Raw genomic sequence first — 14,217 nt, 5'->3', positions numbered from 1 at the left:
GGTATAAGCTAAGCAGAATATGTTTTAGTGGCAATTTATTTGAGAAAAGACCTAGGGGTTTGAGTTGATGGTAATCTCAAAATGAGCCAACAGTGCAATGGAGCTGCCAAAAATGATAATACAATCTTAAGCTACATTTAAAAAAGTACAGTGCCCAGAACAAGCGAAGTAAAAGTTGTATTCTTCACTGATTAGATGAGGGCAAAATAAATCCAAAATACTGTGATTACTTCTGGGGATGACCTTTTGTAAGAAATGCTGAGTGTCTGGAGGGCTCTCTGAGGATGATGACCACATTGAAAATAGGCCTCGTGATCAGATTAGGTACTAAAATTCTTTTACTTGAGTGAAAAACACTACGTACATACCACTATTATATCCTACATGGTTGTCACGTACTCATTCTGATCTTGAGCTGAGAAAGGGGAAAATAGTATCTGAGGGGGCTGAGCTCAGGCACCAGACTATCCATGTTCATAACTCCTAGCTACAGGCCCTGAGCAAGCTGGTTGACCACTCTGTGTCTCAATTGCCCTATCTGTATAATGCGGATATGAAAATACTTACTTCATAGGGTCATTGCGAGGATTAAATGAGCCAATATGTGGGAAGTGCTTAGGACAGTACCTAGTATACAGTAAGCACTCAGTAAGTGTGCCTCTTAGAAGACATGGGGCTCACTCAAGATATCAGAAGGAAGGTGAAACTGTTCTCTCCTTGCTCCACCCTATCCAAGTATACCTTCTTAAAGGGCCCTTCCAGTGTTTGGAAAGAGGCTTTCTCCTATATTGCTGGGGGGAGTGTAAATTTATGCAGCTTCTAATTTGCCAGTAGCTATCACAACTCATCACCTCTTGTCTGTCAATTTGTCGTACTGTGGTGGCTTGTGTGTTGCTGTGATGATGGAAGCTATGCCACCAGTATTTCAAATAACAGCAGGGTCATCCATGGTGCACAAATTTCAGCGGAGCTTCTAGGCTAAGACAGACTGGGAAGAAGGGCCTGGAGATCTACTTCTGAAAAAACTGGCCAGTAAAAACCTTATGGACAGCAGCGGAACATTGTCTAGTATGGTGCCAGAAGATGACCTCCTCAGTTTGGACGGCACTCAAAATACGATCGTGCTAGAGTTGCCTCCTCAAAGTAGAGTCAACCTTAATGATACAGATGAAACAAAGCTTTCAAGGCCTTCATTTGCTGATATGACACAATTCAAAATGAGAAGAAGCAGCTGCAAACATCCATTAGTAATCAGAATGAGGAATATACAAAGTATGAATCTAGGAAAATTGGAAGTCATCACAAATGAAACAGAGCAAGACATGATTAATATCCTCTGAATTAGTGAGCTGAAATGCATTGGTATTGGCATTCTGAATCAGACAGTCGTATGGTCTGTTATGTTGGGAATGACAGATTGAAAAGGAACGGTGCTGAATTCATCGTCAAAAAGAACATTTCAAGATCTACCCCGAAGTACAACTCTGTCAGTGATAGGATAATACCCATATGCCTACAAGGAAAACCAGTTAACACCACTATTATTCAAACTTATGCATCAACCACTAAGGCCAAAGATGAAGAAATTGAAGATTTTTCTGAAATTGATCAAAGATGTTATCAAGATGCATTGATAATTACTGCTGATTGGAATGTGAAAGTTGGAAACAAAGGAGAATTGGTAGTTGGAAAATATGGCCTTAGTGATAGAAATGATGCCTGAAATCGCATGACAGAATTTTGTAAGACCAATGAATTATTCATTGCAAGTACTTTTTTTCAACAACATAACCAGTGACTATACACTGGACCTCGTCAAATGGAATACACAGGAATCAAATGACTACATCTGTGGAAAGAGATAATGGAAAGGCTCAATATTATCAGTCAGTACAAGGCCAGAGGCCGACTGTGGAACAGACCATCAATTGCCCGTACACAAATTCAAGTTGAAGCTGAAGAAAATTAAAACAAGTCTATGAGAGCCAAAGTAAGACTTTGAGTATATCCCACCTGAATTGAAAGACCATCTCAATATAGACTCAAAACACTGAACACTAATGACAGAAGACCAGAAGAGTTTGGGATGACATGGAGGACATCATACATGAAGAAAGCAAAAGATCAATAAAAAGAAAGAAAAGACCAAAATGTATGTCAGAAGGGACTCTGGAATTTGTTCTTAAATGTGTGTTGTTGTTGTTGTTAGGTGCCGTCGAGTTGGTTCCGACTCATAGCTACCTTATGCACAACAGAACGAAACACTGCCTGGTCCTGAGCCATCTTTACAATCGTTGTTATGCTTGAGCTCATTGTTGCAGCCACTGTGTCAATCCACCTCATTGAGGGTCTTCCTCTTTTCTGCTGACCCTGTACTCTGCCAAGTATGATGTCCTTCTCCAGGGACTGATCCCTCCTGACAACATGTCCAAAGTATGTAAGACGCAGTCTCGCCATCCTTGCTTCTAAGGAGCTTTCTGGTTGTACTTCTTCTAAGACAGATTTGTCCGTTCTTTTGGCAGTCCATGGTATATTCAATATTCTTCACCAGCACCACAATTCAAAGGTGCCAATTCTTCTTCGCTCTTCCTTGTTCATTGTCCAGCTTTCACATGCATATGATGTGATTGAAAATATCATGGCTTGGGTCAGGAGCACCTTAGTCTTCAAGGTGACACCTTCGCTTTTCAAAACTTTAAAGAGGTCCTTTGCAGCAGATTTACCCAATGCAGCACGTCATTTGATTTCTTGACTGATGCTTCCATGGGAATTGATTGTGGATCCAAGTAAAATGAAATCCTTGACAACTTCAATCTTTTCTCTATTTATCATGATGTTGCTCATTGGTCCAGTTGTGAGGATTTTTGTTTTCTTTATGTTGAGGTGCAATCCATACTGAAGGGTGTGGTCTTTGATCTTCATTAGTAAGTGCTTCAAGTCCTCTTCACTTTCAGCAAGCAAGGTTGTGTCATCTGCATAATGCAGGTTCTTAATGAGTCTTCCTCCAATCCTGATGCCCCGTTCTTCTTCATACAGTCCAGCTGCTTGTATTATTTGCTCAGCATACAGATTGAATAGGTATGGTGAAAGAATACAACCCTGATGCACACCTTTCCTGACTTTAAATCAATCAGTATCCTCTTGTTCTGTCCGAACAACTGTCTCTTGATCTATGTAAAGGTTCTTCATGGGCACAATTAAGTTTTCTGGAATTCCCATTTTTTGCAATGTTATCCATAATTTATTATGATCCACACAGTCAAATGCCTTTGCATAGTCAATAAAACACAGGTAAACATCCTTCTGGTATTCTCTGCTTTCAGCCAGGATCCATCTGACATCAGCAATGATATCCCTGGTTCCACGTCCTTGAATGCAGAGTAGCTAAAATGAAAGGAAGAAATGATGGAGTAAAGAGCTGAACAGAAGATTTCAAAGAGCAGTACGAGAAGACAAAGTATTATAATGAAATGTGCAAAAACCTAGAGTAAGAAAACCCAAAGGAAAGTATACACTTGGAATTTCTCAAACTGAAAGAACTGAAGAAAAAATTCAAGTCTCGAGTTGCAATACTGAAGGATTCTATGGGCAAAAAATTGAACAATGCAAGAAGCATCAAAAGAAGATGGAAGGAATACACAGTCACTGTACCAAATAAAATTGGTCAACACGCATCCATTTTAGGAGGTAGCATATGATCAAGGACCTATGATACTGAAGGAAAAAATCCAAGGAGTACTGAAAGCATTGGTGAAAAACAAGGCTCCAGGAACTGACAGAATACCAACTGAAATGTTTCAACAAACAGATACAATGCTACAAGTGCTCACTGTTCTATGCCAAGAAATTTGGAAGATAAGCTACCTGACCAATTGACGAGAAGAGATCCATATTCATGGCCATTCCAAAGAAAGGTGATTCAACAGAATGCAGAAATTATTGAACAATATCATTAATATCACATGCAAGTAAAATTATGCCGAAGGTAGTTCAAAAATGGTTGCAGCAGTACATTGATAGGGAACTGCCAGAACTTCAAGCCAGATTCAGAAGAAGGCATGGAACAAGGGCTATCACTGCTGATGTCAGATGGATCTTGGCTGAAAGCAGAGAATAACAGAAAGATGTTTACCTGTGTGTCTTAGTTATCTAGTGCTGCTATAACAGAAATACCACAAGTAGATGGCTTTATCAAAGAGAAATTTATTCGCTCACAGTCTAGGAGGCTAAAAGTCCAAATTCAGGGTGCCAGCCCCAGGTAAAGTCTTTCTCTGTCAGCTCTGGAGGAAGGTCCTTGTCATCAATCTTCCTCTGCTCTAGGAGCTTCTCAGTGCAGGGATCCCAGGTCCAAAGGACACGCACTCCTGACTCTACTTTCTTGATGATATGAGGTCCCCATGACTCTGCTTGCTTCTCTCTTTTATATTTCAAAAGAGATTGGCTTAAAACACAACCTAATCCTGTAGACTGAGTCCTGCTTCATCAACGTAACTGCCACTAATCCCACCTCATTAACATCTTAGAGGTAGGATTTACAACACATAGGAAAATCACATCAGATCACAAAATGGTGGACAATCACACAATACTGGGAATCATGGACTAGGCAAGTTGACACACATTTTGAGGGGACAAAATTCAGTCCAAGACACTGTGTTTTACTGACTTTTAAAAGGCATGTGGCTGTGTGGATCATAAGAAATTATGGATAACATTGGGAAGAATGGGAATTCCAGAAGGCTTAATTGTGCTCATGAGGAATCTGTACATAGGCAAAGAGGTAATTGTTCAAAAAGAACAAAGTGATACTAGAAAAAAAATACTACATGGTTTAAAATCAGGAAAGGTGTGTGTCAGTGTTGCATCCTTTCAGTATACTTATTAATCTGTATGCTGAGCAAATAATCTGAGAAACTGGACTATATGAAGAAGAACGGGGCATCAGGATTGGAGGAAGACTAATTAACAACTTGTGATATGTAGATGACACCACCTTGCTTGCTGAAAGCAAAGAGGACCTGAAGCACTTACCAAAGGTCAAAGACCATAGCCTTCAGTATGGATTACACCTCAACGTAAAGAAAACAAAAATCCTCACAACAGGACGAATGAGCAACATCAGGATAAATGGAGAAAAGATTGAAGTTGTCAAGGATTTTATTTTATTTGGATCCACAATCAACACCCATGGAAGCAACAGTCAAGAAATCAAACAATATATTGCATTGGATGAATCTGCTGCAAAAGACCTCTTCAAAGTGTTAAAAAAGCAAAGATGTCACCTTGAAGACTAAGGTGTGCCTGACTCAAAAAAAAAAAAAATTCAAGCCATGGTATATTCAATCATCTCATATGCATGCAAAAGCTGGTCAATGAAAAAGGAAGATTAAAGTAAAATTGATGCATTTAAATTATGGTGTTCATGAAGAATATTGAATATACCATGAACTGCCAGAAGAACAAACAAATCTGCTTGGAAGGAGCAGTGTCAGAATGTTCCTTAGAAGCGAGGATAGTGAGATTTCATCTTGCTTACTTTGGACAGGTTATCAGGAAGGACATCATGTTTGGTAAAGTGGAGGGTCGGCATAAAACAGGAAAATCCCCAATGAGGTGGGTTGACACAGTGGCTGAAGAAAATGGGCTCAAACATAGCAACAATTTTGAGGATGGAGCAGGACCTCACAGTGTTTCTTTCTGTTGCGCATAGGTCACTGTGAGTCAGGAACGACTTGACAGCACCTAACAACAATCACAGCTTAAAAAGTGTATCCTATTTGACCCAACAATTTTATTCCTTGGTATTCATCATACAAGTGTAATTGCTCATTGAGTGAAATGCCCTATCAGGGCCATTGTATTGCCTAGCTCCAAGGACATCATTTCTGTTGTACTCTTTGTGAATGGTGGTCCCTGGAGTTATGAACCCTGGAAACCCCCAGGAAGACCTGGGAGGCTGGGGGACAAGGACATAAATTTACTTGTCCCTGGATACCCCCTTTGTAACTTTTAAATTTAGTATCTTGCTTGCATAACTCTTCATAAAAAAAAAGTAAAATTAAACTATTATCCCCATGTCTACAGGAAAATAATTTTATTTAAAGAGGCCGTTCGTAGGGTCATACACAGTGCTGATTAGTTCCCCAGGAATGAACGAACCCAGACTGAAGTCTGTGTTTCTGCAGCCCTCCCTCCACCCTCTGTCTACACCTACCCGCACCCACACAATCCCTTTTCTATGCCCATTCAAAATTCTAGGGCCATCTTGTTTTCTCTTCCTCCCACCTCTTCACTTACCCTAATCCTCTTTTAAAAAAGAAACCCAAACTCAATTCGCAATAAGTTTTAATGGAGTGAGGATTGTTTAAAGGATTGTTCGAATTTATATGGAAATCTGTACTTAATAGAATTAGGTTGTAAGATTTGAATTTGAAATTCCAGACCCTGAGAAGGAAGGTATTTGGTGATATCAACTTTCAAGCTAAAATTGTATTACAGACAGCCTGGGCTGAAGAGCATCAACCTCATGCCTCTAAGGGGTGTGTGGCATCTGTACCTGCGTGTTTGTGTGTGTGTGTAGATAGATGTACACACATTACATGCCTAAATAGCTATTTCTCCATTTCTATTTAGTTTTGGATATTGTGTTGTGTTCCAAGCAGTTTTTAAGCCCTGTGGTATGCAACCTGCCTTTGATAACTGATTGAATCACATGAATACAAATCCTTAATCAGTTCTTTTAATTCTCAAATTTCCTCAACAGGCAATTCGCAAAGACAGTCTTTTCTCTCTGCCTCAGAAAGAAGCTGGTTCCAAATCTAAAACCCAGGATGTGTTTTGCCTGCCGATTAGCAGCACAGATTAAGCAGCTATACGCAGCAATTGCTTGGAAACTCAAGCCTGCTTCTGCAATGGAAAGAAAAATGACCTCAGAAAGGAAGCAGAGAGAGCTGATTAAGAAAACACCATTTTGATGTAAAATCAAAGAAACAGAGAATGTTAGCGCTGGAAGGAAGATTATCCAGTCCAAGCCTTTCATTTTCCAGATGAGAAAACTGCCACTTTTTCAGCCTGCTAGAGCCATAAGTTGCCTGCCTCAGTCCAAGCTAATGGACTCGGGATGTCTGCAATGCAGGGTTTCCATCTGTCTTTGTCTTTGTGAACGCAGAATAGGTTTAGCTCCAAAGCTGCTTCACAAATCACAAGGAAGGGAAGAATACCCTGAACTCATCTATAATATGTCACGTTTCTGATATGGAAATGCATTTGCTTGTTGATTGTTTTCTTCCTCCCAAATTCCCAATAGCACCCAGACAATGTCTCCTACCCATTTATTATGTGAAGCAGTCATCCTTGGTTTCTCAGTCAATTTCATCTGCATCTCCTATAATCATCAACTGGTACATCAGGCTCCCAGCCCACCCACCAGCTGCTAGAATCCAGCGGACCCCCGGAATGGAAGTGCGCCTGCAACTCACCTCTCCTAGATGGAAATGTGTGCAGATGGGTGGCAACAGGGTGCCCTAGCTGCTGCCCCCGGGGAAGGAAAATGAAGAAATAGGAATAGGACAGATCATAGGATATAGATTAGGGTATGCTGAGGTACATCTTGAAGTCGTTTTATAGAACTTTGGGGAAAGGAAGGAGGAGTCACTGGTGGTGCGAACAGTCAAGTGCTCAGCTACTAACTGAAAGGTGGTTTGAACTCACTCAGAGGTACCTCAGAAGAAAGGCCTGGTAATCTGCTTCTCAAAGGGCACAGCGATGAAAACTCTGTGAAGCACAGTTCTACTCTGCAACACATGGGGTCGCCATGAGTCAATTTGATGGCCACCTTTGCTTGGGAGTGGTCAACTGTTTTTTTTTTTTTTTGGTTTTAGGGGTAGGGAGAGTTCTAAATAGTTCACCCTGGAAAGTAACAGGAAAGACTCCCACTTTGAGCAGAGTACTGGCAGCCCCATAGCAAAGTGGCCACCCATGTACAATCTCATGCCTTAAAATGAGGCTGCAACCACAGGCTCCTGAACAACCCCCAAGTTTACCTAGTGTGGAAATGAGGGGCAGAGTCCTTTCTACCACACCTACGCTCACTGAGGACAAACTGGAGGTAAAGCCATCTTCAAAACCACAGATTATAACATACTGGTGTAGGCACTGATACATCAAGAGATTAGAATATGCCTGCCCAAATATAACCATCAACAGTCACAGCATGATAGAAACACAGTTAACCTATAAGGCAGATTCATTTTTCACACTCTCCCTCATTCCCTCAGCAGAATCGTCTTGGGGCTTCGAAGCTAGAATGTGATTGATTTTTAGCATTTGTCTTTCAAAGGGCCTCCCTCTGCTCACCTCTGCAGATGCCAGGCTGCCCTTTTGCTGTGTGCTCAGAGGGCACAAAGGACAGGGGTGGGACAGAGCCCAGGAAAAAAGCCCTCCAGCAAGTGAGGAGCCGGTATTTCCTCTAACATAAACCACTTGCGATCTCTACCCAGGTCTGCAGTCTGTGTGCTACAGCAGGTCCCTGCAAAACAGCTCTGCTTGAGCAAGGGGCTTAACTGATAAGAGAAGGGAGACAAAATACAGATTCTTTCTTCTTTGCAAACATCCCCAGGGGACTCCCAAATACAGGTCATGCCCATGTGGATTTATATTTTCAGTTACCCTTTATCTTTCTAAGGTCCCTGGGTGGCAGCAAACGGTTTGAATTGGACTATTAACCTAAAGATTGGCTGTTCAAATCCACGCAGTAGCTCTGCAAGAGAAATAATTGGCGATCTTCTTTGTAAAGATGACAGCCAAGAAAACCCTGCGGAGCAGTTCTACTTCGTAACGCATGAGGTCACCATGAGCTGGAATTCCCTGTCAATGAGTTCGGTTGTTTTTTTGTTTTTATTTTTGGTTTACCTTCCAGAGATCATGGCGTGGAAATGCAGTCTGCGTACATAATTTCTCCCTCATAACATGATGAATGGTCAGCATGCAGGGGCTTGGAGAGGATCTTGCCAAAGCCTTTATTTTACGAATGAGAATAATTAGTCTCCTAAAGGTTTTTTTTTTTTTTAAAGGTTAAGTATTGTGAAGTGCCCTTGTTTCATCTAAGGAGAGCTGACAGATGTCCATCCAAACTCTGGTCACCCCAGGATCTTTAAATGGTCGTCTGTGTTCTGAAGGCTGTAAACAGTTCACCTCCAAACTAACATCATTTGTAGCTAAAAGTTGTGAGGGAATTTTAGAAGTTTTACCCCTACAAAAATAATGCAGACTAATCTCTCTCGCTTTTTTTTTTTTTTTTTTTTTTAAATCTGAAACCAAGGAGATAGGTCTAAGTAGCTGAGTAGAAAGCCCCCCAACTGAGGAAACACGGTAAGGGGTGAGGAGATTTGATCCTCTTTCAGAAGAGGTGATTGGGTCTGCTCCCACTTTGGGGGCGGATGTACACAACTCTGGTAAACCTTGAGCTAAGCCCGGCTCTGCAGCAGCTATCAAGCTACCACATTATCTGAGTTAAAAGAACCCTCACACACAAGAAGCCGTTGTTACTACAGCCGAAAGATACGAGCGCTGCTCGTGGCTGGATTAGTACACATTTGTTCTGCCTGCGTCCACGTATTTACACAGTCCTGATGGATTATACACTGAAGCCCCATTCTTGGCTATTTTTTAATAACTAATATTTTCAGGATAACTCTCAGAGATTCCCTTCCCCCAAACCCCCGAGGAAGAAAACAAGCAAGCTTGAAATCTAAAGTTTAAAAGAAGAAAATTTGAACATCTTGGAAGAAAAAGGGACCCAAAGATGGTAATAGGAAAGCAAGAGAGTAAAGTTCTGGCAAAGAGAAAAATTAGGTGATAAAGAGATCATTCATTAAGAGAGTGGGAATAAGAGCTTTTAGGAGATTTTTGGACAGCAGCTGCTACTTAGTAAAGTAGGTAGAGTACCTGCCAGAAAGTTTTCAAGTAAAATCATTCATTGGGTATTTTAATTAAAAATATGACTACCAGCCAAGGAACCAGCGGCTGTGGGCATAAACGGAGCGCTTAAAATGCATCACACTGATTAATACAAAGACTCTGATTAACCTTGCTGACTAGGGAATTTCATACCAAAGAGATAAGTCTGATGTTCTGCCTGTATCATTAATGAGCCAAGGCTCATCCATCTGAAGGAGAATCAAAATATATAGTTGGAAAAACCTTTGAAAACATTCATGTTTCCAATATGGAGGTCACCAATGAGAACCACGATGAATAGTTTTCAGTTCCCTTAGAGAGAGGCCCAGTTTTCAATTTAAATACTGTGCGCTTGGCTCATAGTAAACTTTATGTCATTGGCATTCCTTGACTATTGGACTACTTACTGCATCCCTCAGTTAATTTTATGTTTTTTTCATGTCATTCCAATGTTAAAGTGATTGTCTTGTAGATGCAATTTGGCTTACTTGTTTTTGCTTTTCAGATTTATATCTCTAACTTCCTCTTGAGGTGTCTCAAATGCCAACCAGCATGCTTCCAACGTTTCCTTTATGGTGGCATAGTAGTTAAGTGCTATAGCTGCTAGCCAAGAGGTCGGCAGTTTGAATCTGCCAGGCACTCCTTGGAAACTCTATGGGGCAGTTCTATTCTGTCCCGTAGGGTCGCTATGAGTTGGAATCAACTGGACGTCAGTGAGTTTGGTTTTTTGGTTTATGTGATTTTATCTGAAGATTTGATTCAGAACTTAAACTGAAAAATTAAGATGAGATTTCTCCAATATTAAGAATCATTATCAGGTACTGGGGAGAGCCAGGACCCACGGTTTGAACATGAGCTCTGCAGACTGGCTTCTGAATCTATTCAGGACAGAGAAGGGAAGCCACTCAATGAGGTGAGCCGGTTGCCACGGGGAGGGGGGAAATGCCACAGGGGGAAAAAAAAAGACAGAAATGAGTTCCCAGCCTTCATTGCAACCCCAAAATTTAGTTCTACGTTCCTCACAAAATCCACACTTTATATTTGCTTATGAGGTCAACTTTTGATTATTAGTGTGCCAATTAGACCGTGGATTTGGAGGAACAATATTTATACCCTAAATTGATCTCTTCACCAAAACAGTTCAGAGTTACCTTTCCAAAACTTATAAAGGTCATTTATACTGGCTTGTTGTCATTAGGTGCTATCAAGTCAATTTCAGCTCATGGTGACCCCCATGGTTTAGGCATACTATATTTAGGGGTAAAATGTGGTCACTTTTTGAAATTCTATGAAAAATGTTATGTCCTAAAATAAAATTTTCATGGTTTTGAATGAATTGTTGTAACCATTCATAACCACTGTTGATCTCCAGCAGGCCCATCAAATGTTGCCCATAGAATTATATTATCAATGACACAAGCAAATTTAAAAGTAGTCATATCTATATGATATCTGTTATGGGTTTTACATATTGCCTTGCTTATTAAGCCAAAAAGAAATAAAACCTGAAAATTCCCACACTTCAGAAGTAAACAAGTCATGCTCTGTTTCCTGATCTGGATGCTGGTTACGTAGGTTTGTTTATTTGGTGAAAAGTAATCAAGCTGCACACGTAAGATCTGTACACGTTTCTGTGTAGAGCTTTGAAAAAGTGCATGAAAAAATTCAACAGTAGCGTATAGCCGTTCAACAGCATTCAACGTCTAAGAGGTCTGCTTTGATTTAATAAAGTCTCACAAAGCTTAATCCAAAGACATCTTTTTCAAGGCCACACAGAAATAGGTGCCTGCCCTTAGAACTATTCAGAAAGGAGCTAACTGACCCATTATCAGGGCTACCTTGTTCACTGAGAATTCCTTTGTGACTTAAAAAAATTTGTATAATCACTTAGGTCAATTTTCCTTGGCTAGACACTGGGGTTCTATTTATCACTTCCATTCCTAACTGCTATGTAAAAGGATTGATCATCAGGCTGGAAGGCATGTGAAAAATTTGAAGAAAGATGAAGTTTTAACCTGTGGTTTAAGATTTTATGCCAGATTCTTATTCCTATTCATGTTAAACAATGACCGTGTGTATTTCTTTCTACACACTCATACACAAATGATTTCCTGCGTAAACCCTGAAGATACGCTCACAAATTCTGTTATTTCTGTGCATACATCCACACAGCTTGCTTAAGAAAGGAACCGTTCTTTCCCTTTCCCAGAGGATGTGATTTGTGTCTCCCTAATTGAAAGCCACATCCCACAGTCCTAACGCTAGGAAAACACCCATTAGCGTGAATGAAAATTTAGCTCTACGAGGACCATAGGAGTCAGCTCATACTGACAAGAAGAATTTAAAATGCATTGTCTTCTCACTCAGGGGTGAAGACACCATTGGAAGCAGGGGCAACGACTGCCTGTTTCTAGAGACCCTGCTCCTAAAACTTCCTTTCTTATAATCTCAAAGCCTTACCATGGTCTGTGCAACTTGGCAGGCTCAGGAGATGAGAAAAGGCACTCTTCACAACCCAGGGTCCAATAAATTACATACTGACTTACACCTAAGCCATTTTACATTGGATGAAAATACAAGTAAAAGATAAATTTTTAAAATGTGTTTAACATTCAGACATTCTTTCACAGAACAAAGCCAGTAGGATGAAAGTAATCTAATTAATGTGGTATATACTTTTTCCCTTTAACAGAGTCCCCATCAACGACTTTTAAAAAATAGACTCCTCCTTCATCTTGCAGACAAAGCGCAAGGCAATTTATTATAAAGCTCTCAAGTAAATATAAACACAGAAACTGACCTCGACTATTTTATACTTTTTTTCAAAACTGGCAATCAGAGGATATTAAGTGAATGCAGAAATAAAACACCATTAGCATTTGTATCTGAAAATTGATGATGCTGATGATTTATATGTGAACAGAAATTATTTTTGAACACAAAAAATAATTACTATCGCTCTCTAAATGCTACACACAAGACCTTATTTGTTTAAACAAAAGTGATGTTAAACAGTGTTTGTTTGCAGTTCGCTCACCAGATGGCCTCGTTACTCAAGTTTCCCATTAACTAGCTGATTTGGGAAATCAGAATCAGCGCACTTCTAATTTATTTCTGATTTGTTAAGCATGAGTCCCAGAAAAATCCCTTGATAAAAAAAAAAATTCTGTTCTAATTTTTGTTTTCCTTCATTCTTTAGAAGCTAGATATTTTTGTAAACAAAGCTACAATTTTAGATCTATCAAATAGTCAAGGAAATAAAAAGCTAAATTTTTTGGTTTTCCTGGGTTCAGCTTTTGTACCTGCATTGAAAATTCATTAAAATGATAAGGACCATCATGGTGCCTGTGGCATAGCCTCACTCATTCATTAACCCTCCAAATGGGGGGAAAAAAATCCTCTTTTTCGTCCAGATGGACATAGAGATGGTATATTGTTAAGTGGCTGTTAACAGAGAATTAGCAGCTTGTTCTCAAGCCGGCCACATTGTCTGGATTATGTCTCAACAACCTGGTTCGCCAAAATTTAGAGATGTTTTCTTTATTCTATGACATTACAGTCAGAAGGAAAGTTAGAAATAGAACATTACTAAATATGATTGTCCAGGATTTCAAATTCCAGGCACAGGAGTGGAGAAAGAAATGAAAAGAAATACATATATCAGCCCATGATGCTGCCTATTTTAAAAAGAAAGGATTAAATTAGAAATAATTTCAAAATAAATACTTAAAGAAACAATAAGAGCTACTGGTTTCAAGTGGGTTACTGACACTGTGCATTTTAAACAACAAATCCAGTATTCTATCGCTTTTACAATTACACCTATATTTTTTACCTTGTTTATAAGAAGCCAAAATCATATTCTCATCTTCAACTTCAAACACTGTGTCCACATCTATTTGCCTTTGGATTAAAATAGCCTTCAATTTTCCGAAGTCATTTGACTTTAAAGCCTCAAGGAAATTTTTCTTAACTAAGTTGGCAGCTGCAGATTTAGTTCTAGGGGTGGTGGTGCCGTCCATGCTTCCTCTCCCTCTCGAAGCTTTGTTGTGATTTATCAGGAGAGCAGCACCAAGCAAACAGGCACATGCTGGAGAGTCCACAAACTGTCGGCTAATTTTATCCCAAAGTTATGCTGATCCGTTCTATTTATATAGGGACCATTTCAAACTTCAAAATATCCTTCTTGGCTGTCACTGCGTTTTCAGGTCCTTTAAACTGGTTATACACTAACCGACCCATTCAGTGGCAGTGTCAATA

At 39.9% G+C, this 14,217-nt stretch overlaps 1 protein-coding gene across 1 annotated transcript in view; it reads right to left on the bottom strand.

The window, feature by feature from the left end:
- The window catches only part of ASB4 (ankyrin repeat and SOCS box containing 4), a 70,052-nt gene extending 56,073 nt beyond the window's left edge, over window positions 1-13,979 (bottom strand). Inside the window, exon 1 of the mRNA XM_049894291.1 lies at window positions 13,793-13,979. Coding sequence (XP_049750248.1) covers window positions 13,793-13,979 — 187 coding nt within the window. The remainder of the gene's footprint in view (window positions 1-13,792) is intronic.
- Window positions 13,980-14,217: the final 238 nt, after the last annotated feature.

The sequence above is a fragment of the Elephas maximus genome, chromosome 8 (genome assembly GCF_024166365.1).
Source record: "Elephas maximus indicus isolate mEleMax1 chromosome 8, mEleMax1 primary haplotype, whole genome shotgun sequence".
Classification (NCBI taxonomy): domain Eukaryota; kingdom Metazoa; phylum Chordata; class Mammalia; order Proboscidea; family Elephantidae; genus Elephas; species Elephas maximus.
This window is presented reverse-complemented; position numbering and strand designations above follow the sequence as displayed.